General features: G+C 30.8%; 4 protein-coding genes across 9 annotated transcripts; 2 read left to right on the forward strand and 2 right to left on the reverse strand.

Moving 5' to 3' along the window:
- Nucleotides 1–449: 449 nt before the first annotated feature.
- On the reverse strand, nucleotides 450–5,809 carry LOC8284699 (protein FRA10AC1). Of its 3 annotated transcripts, none has more exons than XM_048378268.1 (11): nucleotides 5,579–5,808; nucleotides 5,428–5,495; nucleotides 5,049–5,130; nucleotides 4,717–4,800; nucleotides 4,039–4,079; nucleotides 3,870–3,915; nucleotides 3,029–3,082; nucleotides 2,746–2,826; nucleotides 1,442–1,525; nucleotides 1,289–1,350; nucleotides 450–788 (listed from the first exon to the last, which is right to left on the reverse strand). In XM_048378268.1, exons 1-11 carry the CDS (start codon nucleotides 5,632–5,634, stop codon nucleotides 703–705), a joined length of 744 nt encoding a protein of 247 aa, XP_048234225.1. In that variant the 5' UTR covers nucleotides 5,635–5,808; the 3' UTR covers nucleotides 450–702. The 3 variants fall into 3 exon arrangements, with proteins under 3 accessions (XP_048234225.1, XP_015576139.1, XP_048234226.1); XM_015720653.3 differs by lacking the exon at nucleotides 4,039–4,079 and adding an exon at nucleotides 4,522–4,561 and having other exon boundaries at nucleotides 2,746–2,813; nucleotides 3,029–3,087; nucleotides 5,579–5,807; XM_048378269.1 differs by lacking the exon at nucleotides 450–788 and adding an exon at nucleotides 800–1,020 and having other exon boundaries at nucleotides 5,579–5,809.
- Nucleotides 5,810–9,215: 3,406 nt separating this feature from the next.
- LOC8284700 (eukaryotic initiation factor 4A-14) lies at nucleotides 9,216–13,112 on the forward strand. 2 transcript variants are annotated; one of them, XM_048377862.1, is made up of 6 exons: nucleotides 9,237–9,391; nucleotides 10,875–11,011; nucleotides 11,410–11,479; nucleotides 11,586–11,692; nucleotides 11,784–12,214; nucleotides 12,315–13,112. In XM_048377862.1, exons 3-6 carry the CDS (start codon nucleotides 11,412–11,414, stop codon nucleotides 12,948–12,950), a joined length of 1,242 nt encoding a protein of 413 aa, XP_048233819.1. In that variant the 5' UTR covers nucleotides 9,237–9,391; nucleotides 10,875–11,011; nucleotides 11,410–11,411; the 3' UTR covers nucleotides 12,951–13,112. The 2 variants fall into 2 exon arrangements, with proteins under 2 accessions (XP_002521376.1, XP_048233819.1); XM_002521330.3 differs by lacking the exon at nucleotides 10,875–11,011 and having other exon boundaries at nucleotides 9,216–9,391.
- A 3,533-nt stretch (nucleotides 13,113–16,645) lies between these two features.
- LOC8284701 lies at nucleotides 16,646–17,516 on the forward strand. Its single transcript, XM_015720623.3, has one exon. It carries the CDS (start codon nucleotides 16,968–16,970, stop codon nucleotides 17,325–17,327), a length of 360 nt encoding a protein of 119 aa, XP_015576109.1. The 5' UTR covers nucleotides 16,646–16,967; the 3' UTR covers nucleotides 17,328–17,516.
- A 1,415-nt stretch (nucleotides 17,517–18,931) lies between these two features.
- LOC8284702 (casein kinase 1-like protein 2) lies at nucleotides 18,932–23,196 on the reverse strand. Of its 3 annotated transcripts, none has more exons than XM_025157749.2 (15): nucleotides 23,003–23,196; nucleotides 22,756–22,884; nucleotides 22,622–22,662; nucleotides 22,376–22,445; nucleotides 22,133–22,281; nucleotides 21,942–22,037; nucleotides 21,768–21,838; nucleotides 21,063–21,124; nucleotides 20,887–20,950; nucleotides 20,720–20,804; nucleotides 20,503–20,629; nucleotides 20,310–20,392; nucleotides 20,160–20,223; nucleotides 19,916–20,055; nucleotides 18,932–19,531 (listed from the first exon to the last, which is right to left on the reverse strand). In XM_025157749.2, the coding sequence occupies exons 2-15, from the start codon at nucleotides 22,829–22,831 to the stop codon at nucleotides 19,241–19,243; spliced, it is 1,419 nt and encodes a 472-aa protein (XP_025013517.2). In that variant the 5' UTR covers nucleotides 22,832–22,884; nucleotides 23,003–23,196; the 3' UTR covers nucleotides 18,932–19,240. The 3 variants fall into 3 exon arrangements, with proteins under 3 accessions (XP_025013517.2, XP_048234100.1, XP_002521378.3); XM_048378143.1 differs by having other exon boundaries at nucleotides 22,756–22,902; XM_002521332.4 differs by having other exon boundaries at nucleotides 18,932–19,148; nucleotides 19,253–19,531; nucleotides 22,756–23,196.
- Between the last annotated feature and the right edge of the window lie 701 nt (nucleotides 23,197–23,897).

Consider the following 23,897-nt stretch of genomic DNA (forward strand, 5'->3'; position numbering starts at 1 on the left):
AGCCGACAAATAATTAATTTGATATTATATTGTATGTTCAAATTTTTACCTAGCATACTTCTTTCTTATCTGTAAATCTTCAAAAAAGAAATTCACACTGTAATTGTCACCTGACATCAGTGTAGATATTTTGTCATCGTCAATTTGACCATCTTTATTTTAATAAAAATCAAGTGCACAACGAACTTGAGGGTAAAAGATATATATTAGTTATTTTCTAATTTTCTAATTTTAATTTTAATCTTTTCACTATACCGAGTAAGCTTTACCTGTTTTTTTTCCTAGTTCGTCGGGCCTCCCATGAACCCAAAAACTACAATAAAAGATTGGATTGGATCAAATCCTATCTTGATCCTCTACACTACTAGGAGGCTACAGATACCATACATGATAATGCCCTTTCTGAACATCTTCAAGGAAAAAAACATAGCTAGTTCAACAAATGAAAGTTAACTATAATGACACTGTTATATTCCCAGCATCTGGAATGTAGGAAACCATGATCCATTCCACGCGATATGCTTCCAAAGAATGCAGTTATGCTGATATAATCTTTTACAATTTCTTAAAATCTACAGGGAAATAAATAAACCATTGCTCAAGGACCATTTAAGTGTTAGCTCGTGTTGGTTCTACTGGCATCTCCCTGCCAGGCTGCGGGCATAAGATTACTAACCTCCTGACAGAGCAACAGACACTCAGCTATGGAAACATTCCCTCCAGATATTCGTCGAAGTTTTCATCACTATCAGATTTATGATCATCTTCTGATATCAAAGGCTTTTTACCTATTGAGAAGGAAAAATAAAAAGCATATAAGTGTAAGCGAAACATTTAAGGTTACAAGAGATTTCAACCAAAAGCGTAATGCTTTAAACGGCCAGGCAGCAATTCAATATCTCAGGTTGCCAGGGGCTAAGTTGCTATTGTATTTTACTCATGGCCAAAACATATTCTCAATTGGAGCTTCATCGTCTCACGCTTAGTAACAAACAGCCATCTCATGTATCTCCTCTTTAACTAAACAGATATTAAAAGTAGAGTTTTAGAAGATGAAAGCAGCTAGAACTTGACACAAGTAAAGCCACATCATTTATTTGATGCGACCCACCTCTCCAATTATGGCACACACGAATAAATGGAAAAAGCTGAGAAAAAGTCTTGAGAAATGGAATTTAGAACACAAAGACTCAAGCAAAAAAACCATAAGTATGCCGCCATATTATAAGACAGTCAACTTACAAACAAAAAATGTAATCAAAGTAAATATTAGTGGTGATCCACAAACCTTTTTTTCTCTTATTTTTGCTCTTTTCATCATCTGAATCAACATTACTACTTAATCGCTCCCTGAGAGTATACCATTAGTTAGCCTCTATACAGGCATCACACTTTACACATTACAGCATGGTTTATCAATAAAATAGTATCTAGTCCATACCTCTTTCTCTTTATCTCTTCCTTCTCTCTTCTCTCTAACCTTTGCTTTTCTTTCCTATTTTTGTAGTTAAGCTTTTCAGCGCATCTATTCAGAATCAATCAACATAAAGAATTTCAGTTAAACAGCTATAAAAAACCAACAATAAGGAATTGCAACTCTAAGGGAATGAAAGTGAAGATGTCTTTTTGTGTTGTGATGCTCTCATTCCTCTTAGGAATTGTAAATTATAGATCACCAAGAAATTATGTATTAATGGCAATTCTATATTACTATAGTGTCCCCCCAAAACAGTATGACATCCTGCTATTCCACTCCATATCAAAGACTGTATAAAAGCGCAAAAGACATTTCAAGCTGACAGTACTGATAACTGAAGAGGACACAATCATGACTGAAGGATGAGAGAACTCCTATTCATTTTTTTTTTAACTGGAAAATAGAAAAAGAAGAAACCCAAAGGACGGAACTGTGTTCATAAAAGAAAAGAGCCTTGACCGCATAAATAGCCAAATTCAAAAAAATAAAAAGCACTGAAAAAAATAACTTATAACTTGCACTACTATGTTCAATAAGATAGCCTCAGAGGAGCTTCTAGCAGGAGCCTTCTCTAGTCAAAAAAACTAATGGGAACCTAGCTTATGGGCAGAAAAGAGAAAAGCATAAAATTACTGTAGCTAACAGAACCATTTAACAAAAGAAAGTGACAAAAAAAGGATGCAATGCAATGTGAATGTTAGAACATGCAGACAACTTCTATAGAAGAGTCAAGGAATGCAATCAACAAAAAGAAAAAAAGAAAAGGATATACACCTCTCATAGTTCAGGTTAGTTTGGTATCATTTTTTTCTTTTGTATTTTATTTATAGAAAATTAAGAAATGTTTAATGCTTTCTAATTGTTGCTTTCTTGAAACAGTTCATTTTTATTCAATTGTACATAAGAATGTGATGAGAAGTAAAAAAAAAAAAGATCAAATGTGGAGGAAAAGTGGAGAGAAAATAGGAATGAAAGGAATTAGTAAATACAAAATAATGTGAGACAACTTAAAGAGAAAAACCAGGAAATAAGAATTATAAAAATGATATTTAGTGGTTTATTGAAAATAGATTTTTTTTTTTTTACAATATGTAAAAGATTTTGAAAATAAAAAACAAAAACAATTCTAACAAACACATTTTATTTGAAAAATAAATGAAAAACATAAAATAAGAACAATAACAATCGCCTCCCTTAATGTGCATGTATTCATTTAGATGCTAAAAACAGTTGACATTAGTATAGATAAAAATGAAATACCAAGTCACCTTTTACAAGCTACCAATTTCACAAGGGCTTGCTTATTTTCACCAGCTTCAAAATATGAAAAATTCACCTGCAGATAGTTGCTAAAACATGTGAAGTATCAACATCAATGAATGGCAAAACCAAGTCATGCATTGTACAAATTCTTAACTGGCATGCTACAGGCTGAATCCAAGAATAAAGTAAAATCAAAGAGAGAGACATTCCCACTGAGGAGCAAGCCCACATCAGAAAAAAATGGTGCTAAGCTACTTGTTCTTCATAGCGGAAAGTATGAATGCATACCTCATAGCTTGATAAATCATCTTTGTCATCACAATGTTTGTTACCGCATATGAACTGCCCTGATAGATAGGAATCATAAGTAAATTTTTGTAATTTCAGACAAATCAGCATTCAGTAGAAGCAGGAGGAGCAGTGCAAAATAAACAAACCACCAGCCATAAAACCAGGGGTTAAACAAGGTTTCCTCCTCGTTGAGGAAAGGTGCCTTTGTTAATTTGTTTGTTATAAGTTCTTCACACATGTTTGGAAGAGAGCTTGGGCTCTGAATTTGGGGCTTAAACTAGTTAAACCTTCAAAAGTTTTAGAACTCAAAAGTTCTCGTGCACTTTCCACAATCACATTCAAAAATTAATATAACACACACAAGGGTATTATATTGCTTTACAACTTGGCAAATGAAATTATGTTTCCTTGTAGGAAAATACTCACCATAAGAACAGAAGGAAAAAGGGTTCGATAATGCAATCCAACTATGGGCAAATTTCAGAAACAAAAAATAGCACAATAACATCTTCTATAACAGTAAGTTCATGTTGCATCATGAATGCTTGCAGTGTCATTTCACGAATGCATGCAAGTTTCTTTCTTTGCATTTACTGATTTACGGACAATAATCAATATTTTATCCCATGAAATCGAATCAGAGCATTTTTGGAATAACCATTTTTCATCACCAAAAAAAAAACTTCTTGCTGCTCAAATAGATAATGAAACATCTAAAATAACTGTTTTATCTATTAGGCATGTCTAACAAAGATTATCAGCCAAAGAATAAAAAAAGACATTCACCAAACTATCTCTTAACTGACAACAGATTGTAACTTTAAACAATAAATATTACCTTTCCCAGATATAACTTCCTTCTCTGTCCTCCATCTCAAGCCAATCTAAAGAAGAACTTTAAAACATCAGGAATTCAATTAAAAGTTACTTACAACATAACTGTTCCTTATTAGGAAGGCTTAGTTTGGTAGCATTGACTACACACCATTGACTAATACTCCTCATACCTGGCATGTCTTCAGAGGTTCTGAGTAATGACAAGGGTGTACTAAATAAAGTTAAAAAAGCCCTTTCTTTTTGTGACAACAAGTGATGACCTTATATTTGTTATCCAAGTCAAATTGCTGAAATCTCTATAAGTTGTTCCAGATTAATGACATCAAAGCCAATAATGGAATCATGAGTATTTATATGTAGATGCACAAACATTGTTATGAGAAAAACACATATGCCAATGCCACTTTGATTTACCACATAAAGATTACTCTTCAAGTTTCTCAAAACAGGAAAATGACACCGAAATGCAATCCGGACAGGAAAATGATAGACCATAGAAGCATTGCAAATAATAAATAGCTTAAATAACATCATAGTGGTTGGAGATGCTTAATTTAATTAAACAGCCCAAAAGTATATGATGAACTGGCTCAAGAACAAATATGTTGTGAGCAACTTGGATTAGATGACCTAATCATTGAATAACCACATACCTTGCCACTCTTGTAATGTGACATGTCAGCAATACAATATCTTCAAAAGAGTTCAAAGAAATGGACAAATTTCTCAGGACTTAGAGTATATCCAACGAAAATGTGGCAGCCCAGAAACAATCTAGTTTCTAAAACCAGAAAAATAGTATGGAAAAAAGTTCAAAGATAACCAAATAATCTTTTAACAAAGGATACTTTTTGAAAAGCTTATCATAGTAACGCTTCACTAGCCTTTGCTCCCAGGATGTATCCATGTCATCTTCCGCAGTACGTATGAACCTTCAAAACATTAAAGAAGTAATTAATCTAGAATTCCAAGTATCAGATTACAAGGATGACAAACAGACCAACACATTGAAAAGGAACTTCCATCATTAATTTCCATGATTAATTAAAACCACTTCAATCTTTACCCTTTTCTTAATCTGACACTGAGTATAAGAGCTAAGTTTACAAGCAAATAGCATACACACCCATAGTTATGCAGATGAAATATTTCATAAGTAACAAAATCAACAAATTATTACCTGTATCCTTCTCTTAGGGTATCCTTATCTGTCTTAATCGGCAACTTTAAATTTGTAGAATTTTCTTTCCCATAGAAACTAACTGCATAATCAAATTACACACACTAAAATTATTCATTCAACAAACTTACACTTGCACACGAAAACTAGCAATTTGGGAAGTCATATAAACAAATGTAAGGATGATTGTAGCCCCATTCTTATCTTAGTAGAAGAGATTGTTCACCATCCCTCATTTTCTTTAGGACATGAAAAAACAGGATTCCACAAATATAAATCTCATTATTTGCTTAATTCCCTGTATGTCCACATTTCAAAATATTACATAGCAAAAAAAAAAAAAAAAGCAATCTTTTAGTCTTAACTAGGTAAAAGGTACCGTAATCGTTCAAGAATTTCTTGTGGCGATCATAAGCGTTGAGGCCCCGAATATAAGATTGGTATTGCCTGTAAAAAATGCACTTTAATAAAAAAAAAAATTTGCCATTGAAGATGAGAAAGAGAAAAGGAAAAGGGGTTTTAGAAGTTACTGTTTTCTCTCTTCTTTGTCGTAGATTGTAGATTTTAGAGACCCAAAAGAGGCCATCTTTTTTCTCTCTGTTTCGGTACGCAAACCCTTGCCTTGTTTTGGCTTTTTAAATATTGAAATTGGAGAAATCACTACTGTAGAGTCTTTTTCATTTCAATTTGCAGAAACTGCAAACTGTAGTATGTAATCTTGCTCCGTGTATACCAGCCGTTGGGCTAAATCCATTATATAGGCAAAATCCATTGCTAATTAATTGAATTTTTCAGTTTTATTGAGTTTTTAAATTGTTATTTATTATTTAGTTTTACTCATTAAAATTTAAAATCTGTATTTATTGTAGCTTTCTTTTCAATAACTTTTTTATTTATTAATTATAGAAAAAAACTAAATACTATATTAGAATAGTTATTATATTTATATTAAATTAGTATCAATACAAAATATTTAATATATATACGCTATTAATTACATAGTTTATGTTATAAATTATAATACTTTTAAAAAAATCACTAATCTAATTAACATATAAGGTATAATGAGTTTAGTTTTAAAATATGGCTATACAATTAATTCATAAATAAATAACATATAATTTATTCATAAAGCGTTTAATTAAAATTTTATACAAAATGCGTGTGCTAAACTAGTTTTATTAATAACAATGAACCACAAGACAAACAATCACATGGAATGCACATGAGTGAAAAACTAATTAATTTAAAAATTATTTTTAACAAATTTTTTTTCTCAGATATTTGTTTGAATATTCTAATAAGTTTTTAATTTATGTTATTTTTATTATTAGACTTTTAAGAGATTTTCTAATTTATTATTATTTTTTAAAATATCTTAAATATCACATTTTATCTCCTTTTAAAAAAGAAAGAAAGTCTCTCTTTTATTTTTTAGGAATAATATATTCTTTCATTACTTATTTTATTTAACTAAAAATTAAATAATTATAAAAATATACATATGTATTAAGAAAGTATTTATAATTTAATAAAAATGTATATAGAAAGTATTTTCAGAATTATTCTTAAAATTGACACTCACTCTCAAAGGGTATTGCATCTTACCATCAGGCTAAATTACAGTCAAAGAAAAATTAAAAGAAAAAGAAAAAGAAAAAAAGAGATAATTTGAGTGATGCATATCAATTCTATGCCAATTCTACCCTTCTATTTTCTTGCTTAGGGTTGAAGTATCTTCAGGTGGCGACAGATTAATTACTGTATATTATAAGATTACAATAAAAGCATATAAGAGGTAATATTATGGCCATGCTTTCTTCTTCTATGTTATATATATTACCTTTTCTTCAATTCTCTTTCTCTCTTTATGTAATTTTGAAAAGCATAAGAATATGTGTCTTTTTTGTATTGACCTTTTCCCTCCCCAAAGCAATCTTCTTTTGTTCTTTTGTGTGTTTAAACTTTTCATTACACGGTACAAGTTTTCTTTATCTTAGGCTTCATTTTATTAATTTGCTATTTTTAATCTTTCTTTTTCTAATTACAATTTTACTAGCAAGAAGGACAAAAAAAAAAAAAAACAAAGAGTTTGAGTAATATATTTGGCATGGCATATATATATATATATATTTTAATCAACGATTAAATCAAATTGGCGGAAGGGATACAATTATCTCTTTTATTTTTAAAAACCTCATATGTGATATTTTTAAAAATATATATATTACAAGTTGTTTATATGTGCTTTATACGACCATTATTATTATTTTGATTATAAAATTAAATTGATAAAATATAATTTAATAAATTTTTAATATTTAATATTAATTTTTAAATATTCTTAATTTCTTAAAGTTTTAAAATTTTATTAATATAAAATATAAAAATATTTATTAATTTATTATAATTATTATATAAATTAATATATTAATATAATTGATATTACTATTTTTAGAATTAAAAATTTATTATATAATTAAAATATTAATTTAAGATGCTATTTTTAGAATTAGATTTATTATCTAATTACAAAATTATTTATTAATTAATATAATATTAAAATATAATTAATATGTTATTTTATGATAAAATTAGTATTATTATCTTATTAATATACTATTTCTTATGATATAATTAGTATCATTATTTTATTATAAAATTATGTATTAGTTAATATAATATTATAATATAATTAATATACTAGTTTTTAAAATTAGAGTCATTGTTTAATCAGAATGTAACTTATGATTCAATTTAATTATAAAATTATAAAATTATATATAAATTTGAATCTCATGTGTCAAAAGTAAGAATATATATCAAAATAAAAGCTTTGTGTGTCAAAAATTAAGTATACAAGTCAAAAAAGTTTTAAATCTCATAAATTAATATATATAGATTATTCTTCAAAATTACTAATTGTTTCTTAATTTCTTACTATTTAAGTCAAAATAATTAAAAATCTTTATACTTTTACATCTAATAAGTTTAGCTTCACCATTCATAAAAATATAAAAATTAATAAACTTAAAGAAAAGGTGAATATGTATCCAGTCTAATTATTATATATTTTATATAAAAAATAGGACAATATTAAAAACATATCGAATGTGTCTTTTATATATATTAGATTTTTAATTTAAAAATATTTATTATAAAATAGAATTTTAATGCACCTTTTTATTTTTTTAAATATAAAATAAAATAAATTATTTAATTATGTTCATATTTAAAGAATCAAATTTCATTCTCTATCTTGAGTTTAATGCATTATAAATTCTTATATATTTTACTAATTAATATCTAAGTCATTTTTTTCATTGGCTAGAATTTAGAATATAAATAAGAGAAATCAAAATTACTAATATTTATACAGATAATATTAAAATAAATAATAAACTATAAAACAACTAACCAGATTTAAATAGAAATTTTATATGAATCTAACTTTAGAGTTTCAATTATACACTTCAAATTTTAGGCTATTGGTTCTTCAATACTTTTTAGTAGAATGATTTTTCTATCTCAGTAAATATTTTAGTTGATTTTGTTGGTTTAATATATATCCTTAAATCATTATTAATTTTTATTCTCTAACTTCTATTAATGTTGTCTTTAATTTTTTCTTTAAATTTTAGATAATTTTAATATTTTGACTAAATCGTAAAATAAATATTATAAGATTAGACAAATGCAGCCACCAGTTTTTAAATATACTGATGAAAGTCGATTTTTAAAATTTTTAATATTATATTTAGTGTTTAAAAATTGATACTTAATTTTTCAGTACTCAATTATCAGTTTTACCAAACATCATCCTAAATATATGTCTTAGACTATTAATTTAACAGCAAAAGTCTATTGTTTAATTTAATTTAATGATGTAAAATTAATTTTAATCCGAGTTAAATAATCAGGCAATATTTAGAAATTTAATCCAATTATATGATGAAAAAGAAAGTAGAAGATTGCTTTTTCATAATCACAAGAATTTAATCAAATTCCAATCCTTTTCAAAATAGTTTATTTTCTTTCCACAAAACTAACTTCTCTCTCAATCTTCCAAACAAAGCCTAAGGCAGTAGTAATAGGAAAAAAATAGCAAGGGCAAATCCGGAAAGACAGACAAAAAGTGGAGCAAAAGGGTTTTTGTAGAGTGAAGACCTAACCCAATAACTTTTCATTATAAACAATCTCAAGTCACAAGCGCTCACTCTCTTCCTCTTCAAACTCCAAGGCGCAGATCCGAGGAGTTTGGGATTTTAGAAACCCTAATTTTCTCTCTCTACTTCCTATTAGCCCTCAAATCTTCATTCTATCAATCTCTCTCTCACTAGCAGGTTTTTTTCTCTCTCCACTTATCCCTCTGTTTCTATTTTATTTTGGTGTATATATGTGTGTGAAGTTGGTTGCTTTTTTGTTCTTTTAATTATTGTTATTGGTGCTATGGAGAGAGATCCATTTATGGGTGCTTGATTTTTTAAAAAGGTTAAATCTTTATGGTCATGTCTTTATGAATATCTATCTGGGTAGTTCTCGTTTGTGAAATCCTATCCTTTCTTTTAAATTTTTTTATTTTTATGGGTGATTTGGTGCGGATTTGATATGCTGGTTATCGGTTTATCGTGGTTGTCTTGTTTGGGATCTGGTATTGATCTGTTTGCTTTTCTTTTTTTACTATGTAGAAAAAGTTGTGATCTTTTAGTGTTTTTTCTTTTTTAATGATGTGCCAACTTGCTTATGAGGTATAGTTAGATGTTAAGGCTTGGAGATTTAGTGGGTTGATGGCTAAGTTTTCTCATGATTGGACAGCATTAGAGACCTAGTATGTTGCAGGATTAGATTTATTTACAGTTTCTGTAGTTCGGTTTAGGTATAAGGCAAGATGATGGGGATATTTCTTGATGTTGATGTTAAGTTGTTTGATAGACTTGTTGGTTATCAGAGAGCTACTTTGCTTTTTCTGTATGTCTATTGATCTAATTGCAATATTAGATTTGCCTTGTATTTATTTTTTATCTGGCATGGTTTCTAGTCTATCGTTCCACTACTCTTGTGTCACACAAAAGTTTGATTGTAATTAAGACCCCATGTCAGCTTTGGATGCAGCACTCTTGTTTAGGTCTAGTTTTTTTCAATATGTCAGCTGTGTAATTTTAAGGTGGAGCAGGTCCCTTAAAAATTTGTTCAATTTCTGCTAATCGATGGTGACATTTTCTTAATTTCTCTCTGTTGTTTTCTCATCCATTAAGACTACTTGATTCTCAATTTGGTAAATTGGAGGAGTGGGCAAAGCCGTATCTGGTGGTGAATGGTTTAATCTCAAATATCAGATACCTGGTTACCCCTTGCAATGCTTCTCCATATAGTGAAACAGAAGTTTAATGCTTGTAGTCCTCTTTATGTTTGGTTTGCAAGTTTGGCTCTTTTGTGACATTTGTTCCTTTTGATTTCTGCCATATTCTACGGAATGGAAAACATGGGAAATCTTTTAGAGTTACAGAGATCAAAATTTCATACGGGCTTGTTAGTGTTTAGACAGCTAAACTGTTACTGATCTATTTGGAATATTGGATTCGCCTGTTTCTTTGTATATTACTTACTACTGTTGTAGCATGTATACAAAGGGAATATCTTTTGCAGCTTTTGATTATACACTCGTACATTTGATTATACACTAACACTCCATATCAGTAGGTTTTAGTTTTCTAAATTTGTGTAGTAGTGTAATTTCAAACAAGTATTTGGTATTCTAAAAATTTTGTTTATTTTGCTAATCAATGGTGTTATGATCTCATTTTCTCTGTTGAAATGTTTTTCCAGTGCTTTAGTGTACTTTTTTTTTCCATTTAATAAAATGGAGGAGTGGGCAAAACAGCGTCTGGTGGTGAATGATTTGTATCTAAGATATCAGATATCTGGCTACCCCTTGCATGTCTTCTCCATATAGTGAAACAGAGGTTTAATGCTTGTACTCCCCTTTATGTTTGGTTTGCAAGTTTGGCTCTTCTGTGACATTTTCTTTCTTTTGATTTTCTGCCATGTCTTAATGAGTGGACAAGTTGGAGAATTTTGTATGTTCTTGCTGATGTTTTTTGTTCGTGTTAATTCATTGGAAGAACATTTCTAGTACGCATATTAGAGCTCAAACACATTTACTATTATTATTTTAATTGGTGAATCCTTTCAGGCTTTGGTAAAAACTATTCTTGCTTTTTCCCTCTTATTTGGTGCAATTGATGTGGGAAAGAGGATTGTTATACATGCTTTACTTGTTCATTTTTTAAACCATATTTGGCCACACCTCTCTTATCTTCTATTAAGCTTGAATATAAACTCTTGGTTTTTTTTTGTGCAGTCATGGCAGGTTTGGCACCAGAAGGATCACAGTTTGATGCCAAGCAATATGATGCCAAAATGAGTGAATTGTAAGTTTCTTGTTTGTAATATATGCCTAGTAGTCTTGGTGGTAATGTTGTTAATATGTTGCTGATTTATGTCAACATTAATGCGTGTTTTCAATGAACTCTGCAGGCTTTCAACTGAAGGACAAGAATTCTTCACCACATATGATGAGGTTTACGACAGTTTTGATGCAATGGGATTGCAAGAGAACCTTCTAAGGGGCATCTATGCTTATGGTAATTTTTGTTGGCATTTTTACTGCTCCCAACCTTGTATGAGCATCAAACATTTTGCTGATTGTTTTTTTTTTGTGAATTTCTTTTTAAGGTTTTGAGAAGCCTTCTGCAATCCAGCAAAGAGGAATTGTTCCATTCTGCAAGGGTCTTGATGTAATTCAGCAGGCCCAGTCTGGAACTGGAAAAACGGCAACTTTCTGCTCTGGCATTCTCCAGCAACTTGATTATGGGCTAGTTCAATGTCAGGCATTGGTCTTGGCCCCAACCAGAGAATTGGCCCAACAGATTGAGAAGGTTATGCGAGCCCTTGGCGATTATCTTGGTGTTAAGGTTCATGCTTGTGTCGGTGGGACAAGCGTTCGAGAGGATCAGAGGATTCTTCAAGCTGGTGTTCATGTTGTTGTTGGGACTCCCGGTCGTGTGTTTGACATGTTAAGAAGGCAGTCACTTCGCCCAGATTACATTAAGATGTTTGTATTGGACGAGGCTGATGAAATGCTTTCACGTGGTTTTAAGGATCAGGTTTGTATATAGACCTTATATCTTTTTTCCGTCAAGTTTTAGGAGGTCTTTATGGACAAAATGTTCTTTGCTGCTTCTAATATGTTCTCTTGGGTGTCAGATCTATGATATTTTCCAGCTGCTGCCAGCAAAAGTTCAGGTTGGCGTGTTCTCTGCCACCATGCCTCCCGAAGCTCTTGAAATCACAAGGAAGTTCATGAACAAGCCTGTGAGGATCCTGGTTAAGCGTGATGAGCTTACCCTCGAGGGTATCAAGCAGTTCTATGTCAATGTTGAGAAGGAAGAATGGAAACTTGAAACACTCTGTGATCTCTATGAGACCCTAGCCATCACTCAGAGTGTCATTTTTGTCAACACAAGGCGCAAGGTTGACTGGCTCACCGACAAGATGCGCAGCCGTGACCATACAGTCTCAGCAACCCATGGAGATATGGACCAGAATACTCGTGATATTATTATGAGGGAATTCCGTTCTGGTTCATCACGTGTTCTCATCACCACTGATCTCTTGGCTCGTGGTATTGATGTGCAGCAAGTCTCTCTTGTGATAAACTATGATCTGCCGACTCAACCTGAAAACTACCTTCATCGTATTGGAAGAGGTGGACGGTTTGGAAGAAAAGGTGTTGCCATCAACTTTGTGACTAGGGATGATGAGAGAATGCTGTTTGACATTCAGAAGTTCTATAATGTGGTCATTGAGGAGCTGCCATCGAATGTTGCAGATCTCCTGTGACGAGAATTTTTGGTGCTTGTTGAGAAAGGGTTTCATATTTTGCAAGTACTGTTTAACGGGTTGTTTATTTTGTTTATTTTCTTGTTTAGTGTTTTAATTTGATATTTGGAAGACATATCTGACAGTTCAATCTCATATGCGCCTTCTAAATTGCAACCTGAAGAGATTGTCTAGTTGTTATTTATTATTTTTTTAGTCTTTCTTGGGAAGTTTTGCATGGTGGGATTTGTACTATATACCCTTTTTTTTATGCTCTATAATTGATTGTCGAATTGTTCTTCCTGTTTGCTCTACTTGTTCTTGCTCTTGGTTTTGCTCTTTATAAACCATGCAGCATCCGTACTGGTCCGTTCCTTATGCAAAACAAGGGGTGATTGCAGGGCTCGAGTTTGATTTTGCTTTTCTGATTGCTCATTACACTATTAGCAAGTGGGGCTATCTTTTTACGGATCAACACTCTATATTAATATTTAGTTTGCCTGTGATGGATCGATACTTGATTTTTAAAGAAAAGAAACTTAGAAGAGTCCTCGATTGTGCGATCTGATTTTTAATTTTATCAAGGTTTGGCTGAAAAGAAAGTTATGCAATGTTTCTAACTTGTTCATATTTTTATCTTCTTGTTTTGATTTGTGCAAGAAATCATCAGCGTAATTGATGGTCTGTTAATTCAACCTGTCAACCACAATGATCACTTCCAGATATGATTATTTCTTTCTCGCTAATCAATACTCTTTCTCATCAAAGGATTGGACATGTGACACGTCACCTCTGGTAAGAGAATTCTGTCAATGTACCATTCATGCCTGCTTGCTCCCTAGTTTTCGACCTTGGCTCATATGAGAGAGCTCTTTTATTTGGCCACATAAAAGTGTTTCACCAAAGCAGATTCTCACTTTCCTGAAATCAAGAGATCGATATTCTTCCATAATTTCATAATTTGAAATAACCCCTGCAACAAAAATTGAAGTTCAGACCATATTACTCTTTACAAAGAAAATTATATTGGCCAAATTCATGCCATCGCACAAAGCTTTCTCTCAAAGTTTTTATGGGGGGCTCTTAGGGCAGCCACAATCTTGGCTGGAAGACTTTCCTTTTTGTTTTTACAGGAACGAGACTTGTCAGCACAAGAGAATCAAACTTGTGGCAATTAGATTGAAAGGCAACGGAAGCTTTCTAAACTGGTACAGGAATGGGATGAAGATATCAATCCATAGGGTTGTTATTGCATGATCAATCAAATATCCAACAAGATTTAGCTCATACAATATGATTTCAGGGACATGTATCATGGCCTGTCTGTTTGCAGCACTGTGCTCCATGCCTTCATGTTGCTGATACTTGAATAATTAGCAAATTATCAATTAAATTATTTTATTAGATATATATATGTATATAAAAATTTCTGAGATTTAACTTTTTTTTACATATGTCCCTTTTTGGCATAGAATTTTTATTTTGACATGTATATTTATTTTTTATATGTGTAATTTTGTGATTTTTTCTATTAATTTATTGATTAATAAATTATATTTCTAATTAAACAATAATTTTAATTCTAAAACATGTTAATAATAAATTAGTTTTTTAATTAAATAATAATTTTTCCATAATTAGATAATAATTATTCTAAAAATAGCATATTAATTATATCTTAATATTATATTAACTAATAAATTAATTTTTCAATTACATAATAATTCTAATTTTATAAAATAATATTTTAGATATTATATTTACTAATAAATTTTTAATTATATAATAATTTTTAATTATATAAAATAGTAATATCAATTATATTAATAGTATTGATTTATATAATATTATAATTAATTAAAAATATTTTAAAAATAATCTTTCTAGTAGTATACTAGTAAAATTTTAAAATATTAAAAAAGCTAAGAAAAAAATTATAAATATCTAATTTGGCGTTATTTTTAAAATATGATGAATACATATTAAATATTAAAGGGATTCTTTCATAAAAATATAAAATAATTATAAAAAACCTGTAAAAATTTCTGAAATAAAAATATCCAAAAATACCCCAAAACAGAAATTTATTTGTAAAAATACCCTAAGATAAAATTATTTACAAAAATACTCGATTTAAATTTTCCATATGAAATGTGTATATTGAGTATACTTTGAAGAAAAAGTGTATATATTCAGTATACTTTTTATAGATAATGAATTTAAACACATTAATTTTTATGAAATATTATTGCATTTTGTTTGATTTTCTGATATGAAAGATGAATAAATAAAAAAATGAATTTAAAAAATATTTTTCTAATTTAAAGATTTAAAAATATGTTGAAAATATTATTATTCAAAAAATTAGATAAATTACTACAAGGTAAAAATATTGAAGAAAAAAATGTCTCCCATACTTTTGATATAAACAATAACAAAACATATATATATTTAACAAAAAATAGTATACATTAAATATCTCAATTTTTTTAAATAAAATAAAATATATATTTTTAAAAAATTAAACGATAAAAGATATATGTTTATCATATGATCAAAAACTTAGAGATTAATATATATTGTCAAAATTTATGTTATTGTGTTTTGGTAATGGATTCATTCTGCTATGTGCTTTGGGACAATACAGTATAGTGTTCCATGCATCTATACAACTCAGAAATTACTATTTCTGATACTCTTCTCGGAGCAGTAACACAAGGAATGCTTTTCTAGTCATTTATGCATATATTCTAACGGTGATACTTTGCACTCTGTTATTTTCCGGTGTTCATCTTACACATTATCGAGGACTAGTTCCAGAAGAAAAGTTGAAGTTTCTAGAGATTAAAAGTTGAAGTTGATGCAGAGATGCTCTCGTTAGCTGCTTCTCCCTGTGTAGAAAAGTTGGAATTGGTGTAGAAATGTTCTTCTTAGCTCTTGTTTGCTGCTATGGGCTTTTCTATGGCTGAATTTCAGTGTCGTTTCTTATGTCCCTTTTCTCTTAGCTTGCTGCGGAGCTCACTGTATTAGTTTTAGTAAGTTTTATTTTCTATTGTATTTTTCTTTTGTTAGCTGTAGTTGCAAAATCTAAAGAAAATTCTTGAGTTTATGTTAAGAAAAAGAATAGAAAAAAACAAAAAGACTAATTAAGAAGAAGTAGAAATATAGGGCACCCAAATATTCAAATATAACCAAGAAGAGAAAACAAACAATTTTTATTTCATTATTATCTCAACCTGTCATTGTGCTAATTTTCAAATCATGATGTCTGAAAACTTCTAGATTAATGAATTTAGTAATTAGGGCCACAATATGATGAACATCCCTTCACCTGTCAAAATGGAACGTTACAGGCAAATCTCTGATTCAATAGCTATCCAATTGACAAATAAAAAGAACACTAAATTGTCTTCACTGTCGGAATTCAGTTGCAACAAGAAAAAGGAAAAATGATGTCAGAAAATAAGAAGTATGTAGCATGCGCACATCTCTACACCGCTTTCATGTTTCAGTTTAAATATGTGGATAACATGGTGAAATGGGTTCATGGTTTTATTTATTTATATTTATTTTAAACATCATTTTAGAATAAGAAATTTATTTATAATCAATAAATTCAAGAATAAAATCTCATAAGCACACGTGGCACATGGCCAACAAGAAGACCATTCAAAGCTCAAGCAGCAGCCTCATGCAACTCTAAAGCTGAATTAATGAGTGTTGAAAATGGCACCACCCTCTACTATCTCCATTTACACACACTAAAAGAAAAAGGAAAAAGAATAGACAAATAATTTAAAATGGTAAAAGGACATAAACTAGAGGGGTGTGAACTGTTCCCACCCACCTCAAAAACAAAAGGAAATAAGTCCCACTTCAATAAATTATGACCAGAGCTCCTTCAAATAGCAAAGCAATCCCAAAGCAAGATTTTTCTTGTCCTCTTCTCTCCTCTATAACCTAACCTTAAAATTCTTGAATCCTTCAATCTTTATTGTTATATGTGATTCTTGTTTTTCTTTCTACTTTCTTTCTTCAATGGAGGGGGTTTTTAGATCCAAGTCCTGCAGAGATGGAAGGATGCGGATAGCGGATTACTATGGAGACAAAACAGCACCAACTAGCATGCAAGATTTAAGGTCTTACAGTGTTGGCTATGCAGGTTCCACCACTGTACAGCCAAGTCAGTTTGGGAAGGAGCTGAAGATCAAGAAAGGGAAAAGCAATCTCGGGTCATCTTCAAAAAACTGGAGTTTTAATGATCCTGAACTACAAAGGAAAAAAAGAGTTGCAAGCTATAAGGTTTATGCTATGGAAGGAAAGATGAAAGGGTCTTTGAGAAAAAGCTTTAGGTGGATCAAAGACACATACACTCAAGTAGTCTACGGATGGAGATGACTTTGAGACCTAGAAATGCCACTTTATAAAGACAATATCGTTTTGCTGTGTGTTCCTTTTTATGTTGTTTGTTATGAATATATGAAAAGCCAAGAAAGATCTAAAATGTATTTCTATTTCTAGAAGCATAAAAGTTGTTTTGAGTCTATAATCGTGAATTTATAGCACATGGTTCTTTTTCTTTGTTAATTCTTCTCTGTGCTTCAAATATCCAGATCTGGGAGATTGGTTTTTTCCACATAATATCAGTTATTGAATCTTTAATACTCATTTTGTTCAAGATCTGTAACAAACTGGCTTGATCTGGGGATGAAATTTTCAAAAGTAGTACAACTGTGTTTCATGGGATACATAATGCTTTTTAAGTTAGGATCAGGTTGAGGCTGCAGTTCATGGTAATTAAGTACAAAGTTGAGTTTTCTTGTTCTGGTTTTAACAGCATTTCCAAGTTGAAAAAGGAATCCATATCTTCCACTGATTGCATTGGTTGATCGGAAAACAATGTGATAAAAAAAGTACTAGAACTTGTCTTTTACTTACCTTTCCCATTTTTATGGTAAGTCTTTTTACCATAACCTAGTCACACTTAGTACAAGGGAGTAAACATGAAGCTATTTCCAGCTGTGACATCAACTACCATATTCATAGACCAAATCTGGCATACGAAACCCCTTCTTTTATCATACTATCTGTCAGCTAAAACAAAATAATAGGCCTAATTACAAATTAAATTCTGAATTTTATCATTTTTAACAATTTTATTTAATTATTTTAAAATTTTAAAAATAAATATTTATTTTTTAAATTTATTTTCAAAAATAATTTTTAAAGTTTCCAAGTAAAAAAATAATGTATGAAGTTGATTGTGTTTATTAAAAAGATAATAACTATGAATTAGCAAAAATAGTTATCATGGACTTAATAATATTACTATTAAGAATTACATATATATTTATTCTTTCATATATTTTATATCTAAATATAATAAATTTTTTATTAATTCGTTAATTTTTATATTAGTAAGCATAATTAACATTGTAATATTTCAAGCATAAGTATTTATTTTAAAATCTTAAAATAATTGAATAGAATTAATTAAGAAGTGTAAAATTTAAAATTTAATTAGTAATCAGAACAAAATAATATGACTAATTAAGCTTCAAATGTACGCAGTCAATTTTGTCAGCTGCCAAAGAAGACCCTTTTCTTTTAAAGAGGACATATTAAAGAAAATGTGAAGGAAACAGTGAAACAAAAAAATTTACGTTTTTCATTTGCTTTGGTTTTAGTAGCCAAATAGTATCATGGACCATTTGTAAAACATGTTACTAAATACATTCCCGGTCTTTCGAGTCTTCCACAGTTGTTTATTGAACATAATTGAATATGGTAGCACCCATGCAACATATGCATAGAGCTAAGAATCTGAGGTGCATTTAAGTTGCAACTTCAATGTTTTTGTCCATACATCTAACAATCCAGGAAAACTTGAGCCTAGTGTTTTCAGGATCAAGGAGATTAGAAACTGTACTTGCAGGTTATTGAGAATACAGGCCCATCCTACAGTAGCCCTCAGAATATGAAACAAGGCAGTCGATGAGACATGTAAAACAGTACTGCGTCGTATTTGCAGTAACGTTTGATCATTAAATTTAAAAGAGTTTCTTTCCTGTAGCAATAAGCTATTATGTTCTATTATAAATCTGAAACTATACATATCCCATCACATGGTATTCAACTGTATTGTCTGCCGATGTACCAAAAAGGGAACCACCAGTTAGATAGCACATGCATTCCCCGGGTTAACAACTAGTGACAATACTGAGACACAAGAACACATATTCATTTCAACAGACGGAATAATAGGGTTTTATTTGAAATTTACACTGGGAGAGCATTGAAGTTTGGTATCACTAATACTGTACCCTTTCATCGTTGTTGAAGTGCAGGCTCTCGATGCCCCTGAGGGTTGATTCAAAAGTCTTTATGTTTGTGGTATTTCTACCAGAAGACAGATGCTTCTGCTCTGCAGATACAATGGGCGAACTTCTTTGTCCACCAGAAATTTTAACTGCAGGACTCGCATCTGTTGTGCGAGACCAAGTTGGATCAGACTCATTCCCAGTAAGAGCTGCATCGCGGCTGCTAGAAATGGCAGGTCGCCTTGATGTTCCATTGGACCGCAGGAAATTTGTGCTGGATAACTGCAACTCCAGAAATGAGAAAAGACATATGACAACTATAAAACAGCATGCGATATGGAAGCTGTTAGTTTAACACAGCGCGTGAGCTCGAATCAAAGAAGAAAACCTAACATGTATACACATCAAGTGACTGCAACAACATGTAGCATGCATAGTGTACTTTAATTGAACATCATAAATTAACATGAAATGCACCCAACAAAAATATATTTCTAGCATAATTACTTTCAGATTAGAAAGCCAGCAGGATCTATGTCCATTAGCATCATAAAACCGATCTATGACTTAGAATGGTGGAAGACCAAGTCAATGCAAGTTTAAAAGATTTACATAAACTCAATACAACAACTAAGGAAATTGAGAATTGCATTTGTGTTTACTCACCTTAGCATCTTTGGATAAGGGTAGATCATTTGCAACAGGACCTTTTTGTTTAGAGAAATTTACAGAACTTGTAATTGGTCCAGAGTTTCTCCTTCGAGTGGGATCCATAGAAGGCCAAGTAGGTCTACCCTCTTCCCCACCTGTGATTAAGTGCAAAAATCACTCATATTTTGTCTTTATCTTTATACATATGTTATATAGAAATTATACAAAAGCCTGAAAAAAAAAAAAGCAGCAGAGCAACCTGGCTGCCTGTCAATATTAGCACCAGAAGGAGGCATGCCAGAGCTTGGTCCAGCACCAGGGCCCTGCATGACAAAAGAATGAATATTAATAGATTATAGTTCATACCACCAAGAATCCCTCAAAAGTACACAATGATGTTAATACTTACAAGAGCACGAGTAGGGGGATTAGCAATTTGGGATTGCTGATATTTCAAAATTGTCCAGTCAAAGACATAGTCGAATTGAAAACCTGAACTAAGATGAAACATCAAACTGTAATCACAAAGTACTGAGATTTTTACTGTTGCAGGTATTAGGCCTGTACAACATCAGAGAGTAAAATAGTTCACAAGTACAAACCTTCACGAATAAAAAGATCACGGAAAAGCCTTTTTAGGTACGCATAATCAGGTTTATCATCAAAACGCAGTGATCGACAGTAATGGAAGTAAGATGCAAATTCTGTGGGATAACCCCGACATAAGGCCTGAAGAAGGTCCAGAAAGCTTTGAAATCAGTCTAATAAAACTGAACAGCAATATTACAATAAAGGTTCTATCTCAAGGAAAAACTTTGCCTCAATAGAAGTTGACACTTTCTTCTCACTGATCTTTTCATACTTTTGCTTCTTGGTCCCTGCTTTTAGTCCTTGCCAAGGAAGACTACAAACATATATGGGGTCACAACCAAAGCCATGAAACCAAAAGAACAAAATGAGATGACAGGGTGGAGAACTATGTTTACCTTCCTCTTAAAAAGTACATAAGAACGTACCCAAGTGATTCTAAATCATCCCTGCGGCTTTGTTCTACAAAGTACAAATGTAAGACAATCAGGAGACAGTAGCCAAACAACCAATAATTACTTAGATATTTCACAATGAACTCTGCTAATATGAAAATAAAAGTTCAATAATATACCAATGCCTAGATGAGTATTCATGCTAGCATATCTTGCAGTTCCCGTCAAATTCTTATTTTCTCTGCAGGTGCAAAAGTAAATTAGGTCAAAAACTAGTATATATAGTTTGAATTGAGGCCGGAATTAAATGGAAAATGCCAAACAGAACCATCAAATAAAAGCTTATTTAAACAGATGACAAATTAATTTCTTAAACTTGGCAGTACTACACAAAAGACTGATTACTAATGATATATGCATAAGCAACTGTCTTCCAGGTTATGGCCTATGCATTAAGGCTCAAAACTATATTACTAATAATAAAAAACATTATACAGTTAAATGCTGTTTGAGCATACATTGCTGAAGTTTGGAATTAAAAACTATTAGCAGCAGCACAAAAGCACAGGAATATAGAAACGTTAATAATACCTACAACCGGATCATTTATACATGTCACAGCTAATGGAGGACAAGTTGAAACAATCTTAAAACAGACAAGTAATTAACATGGTTAGGCAGACCCATTCCACTCATTAAACTGTAACGTAAAAGCAGATATACGAGATATTTGATGCTAAACAAAGTAGACATGCAACAGGATCTATTCAGTATATATATGAATCAGATGCAATGCATGGAGCTGGACAAGACAGTTGCAGTCTGATTTCAAATCTAAACAATAGAAATCAAATGAACCACCCTACTCATAGTTCCAAAATTACCTGTAAGGAATATGCTGGTGCGTTGAAGTGTCTCTATACTTCTTAGCCAAACCAAAATCAATGATATAGACCTGCAATCAAGCAAACATCAATTAACATATCAAAACCAGGGCAAGATATTTTTTAGAAAAAAAGAAAAAAGGTTAATTCCACAATCAGTATCAAACAAAGCACCTGATTTGCACGCCTCCCTAAACCCATTAGGAAGTTGTCTGGCTTGATATCTCGATGGAGGAATGATTTGGAATGAACAAATTCAACGCGGTTAATCTGACAGAAGTATCCATGATAATGGGAAAATTTATTTAGCAAAATCACTACCGTCAGAAGAATGCAAAATTTGATGACAAATAAATAAAATCTACCATCTGGTCTGCAAGCATAAGGACAGTCTTGAGAGACAGTTTCCTACTACAAAAGTTGAATAAATCTTCAAGACTAGGTCCAAGTAAATCCATGACAAGAACATTATAGTCCCCTTCAACACCAAACCATCTAACATTTGGAATTCCAGCTGCCAAATTAACCACTAGTAACAATAAGCACAAACCCAAAACAAAAATAAAAGAAAAGAACACCAAGATAATACAAAGGGGAAAAAAGATTACTTCCTCCTTGTAGAATTTTATATAACTTTGATTCATATAGCAACTGAGGATGCTTTGTTTTGACATTTTCCTAATTAAAAAAGAAAAAAAAGAAAAGAAGAAGATAATAGCAAAATCATCAACGATTCACTCCATATCAAAATTTAAGTAAAATTCACTAACAAAAGGCAATATTGAAACAGCTTCAGCTTGCAATAATTCATAGAAAAAAAATGCAAACTTTGGCAACTCTTTTGAGCTACTCACAAGCTTAATTGCAACTTCCTCATTTGTTTGGATATTAGTACCTATGAGAAAAATAAAGACTTCGATAAAATTACTAAAAGAGCAAAAATTTAATAGAAGAAGTTAGAAAGAAACAAATAAACAAATAAACGAACCGAGATAGATCTCTCCGAATGATCCGCTACCGATCTTACGACCGAGACGAAACTTGTTACCAACACGCGGTTCCATAATAGCTCAATTAACTAACAAACCCTAATCTTTCTTTTCTGTCTTCTCTCTCTCTATAACAATCAAAAACCCTATCTTTTTAGTTAGACCAAAAACAAAAAATACAAAAACAAAAAACAAAGAGAAAAAATAATTCCCTCCAAATTATTAAATGGAGACAACAGGACCGACCCTACAGGCGTCGGCAAGGATGACAATAAGCCGATGATCAGCAACAAATCAACGGTGGAGAGGCAATCCCGGAAAAGGATACAGAGGGAAATCAAGCTTAGAACTTTCTCTCTCTAGAGTACAGTGTCATTTTTTTACTTAACGAGAGAGAAAGAAGGCATTGTCTACTTTTGATCTTTGTTTGAAGTGATACATTTCCTTTTTTAACAAAGCTACTAATATCTAAATCTTATCTAATGCACTTAAACGACGTCGCTTTGGAAAAGCATATTCCTAGCAAATGGGCTTCTCCTACCAATGCTATTCTTTGTTTTTGGAGAAGGAATAATAAACAATTTTAAACAAAATAAGTGAATTTTTATTTTAAAATATACATCATTTTTATTGTTAATGGTTGGTGTTTTCTTTACATATATAATGCATATAGGTTAACCATTAATAGTTAATACCTATTATCTTTGGTAATTAACATAATTACCAAAGTTTTCTTGCTAGTCTCATGTTAGTTGCTATAATACTACAATCTAAAAGAAATTGTAATATTATTTTTATTACTTTTTCAAGTTTTATTTTATTATTATTAAAATATCTTAGTCTAATAATAAAATAAGAATACAAACTATCATAATACTAACATTTATAAAATAATATGTTTATATTATTAACTTAAATAAAAATAGAAATAAGAATATAAAATATAATATGTTATTATATTTTATATATTTTATTTATTTTTATTTATAAATATTTAAGCTTCCCATGTGATAAAATTCAAATTTGTAGTTATATAACATGAAGATAAGGTGACATGAAGGCAAAAGAAAGAATTGGTTGTGATGGACACACATATTACCATAAATAGAGAGTGTTGATTATGCAAAGCTTTGATTTTAAC

This window comes from Ricinus communis, chromosome 8 (assembly GCF_019578655.1).
Source record: "Ricinus communis isolate WT05 ecotype wild-type chromosome 8, ASM1957865v1, whole genome shotgun sequence".
NCBI classification, from domain to species: Eukaryota; Viridiplantae; Streptophyta; class Magnoliopsida; order Malpighiales; family Euphorbiaceae; genus Ricinus; species Ricinus communis.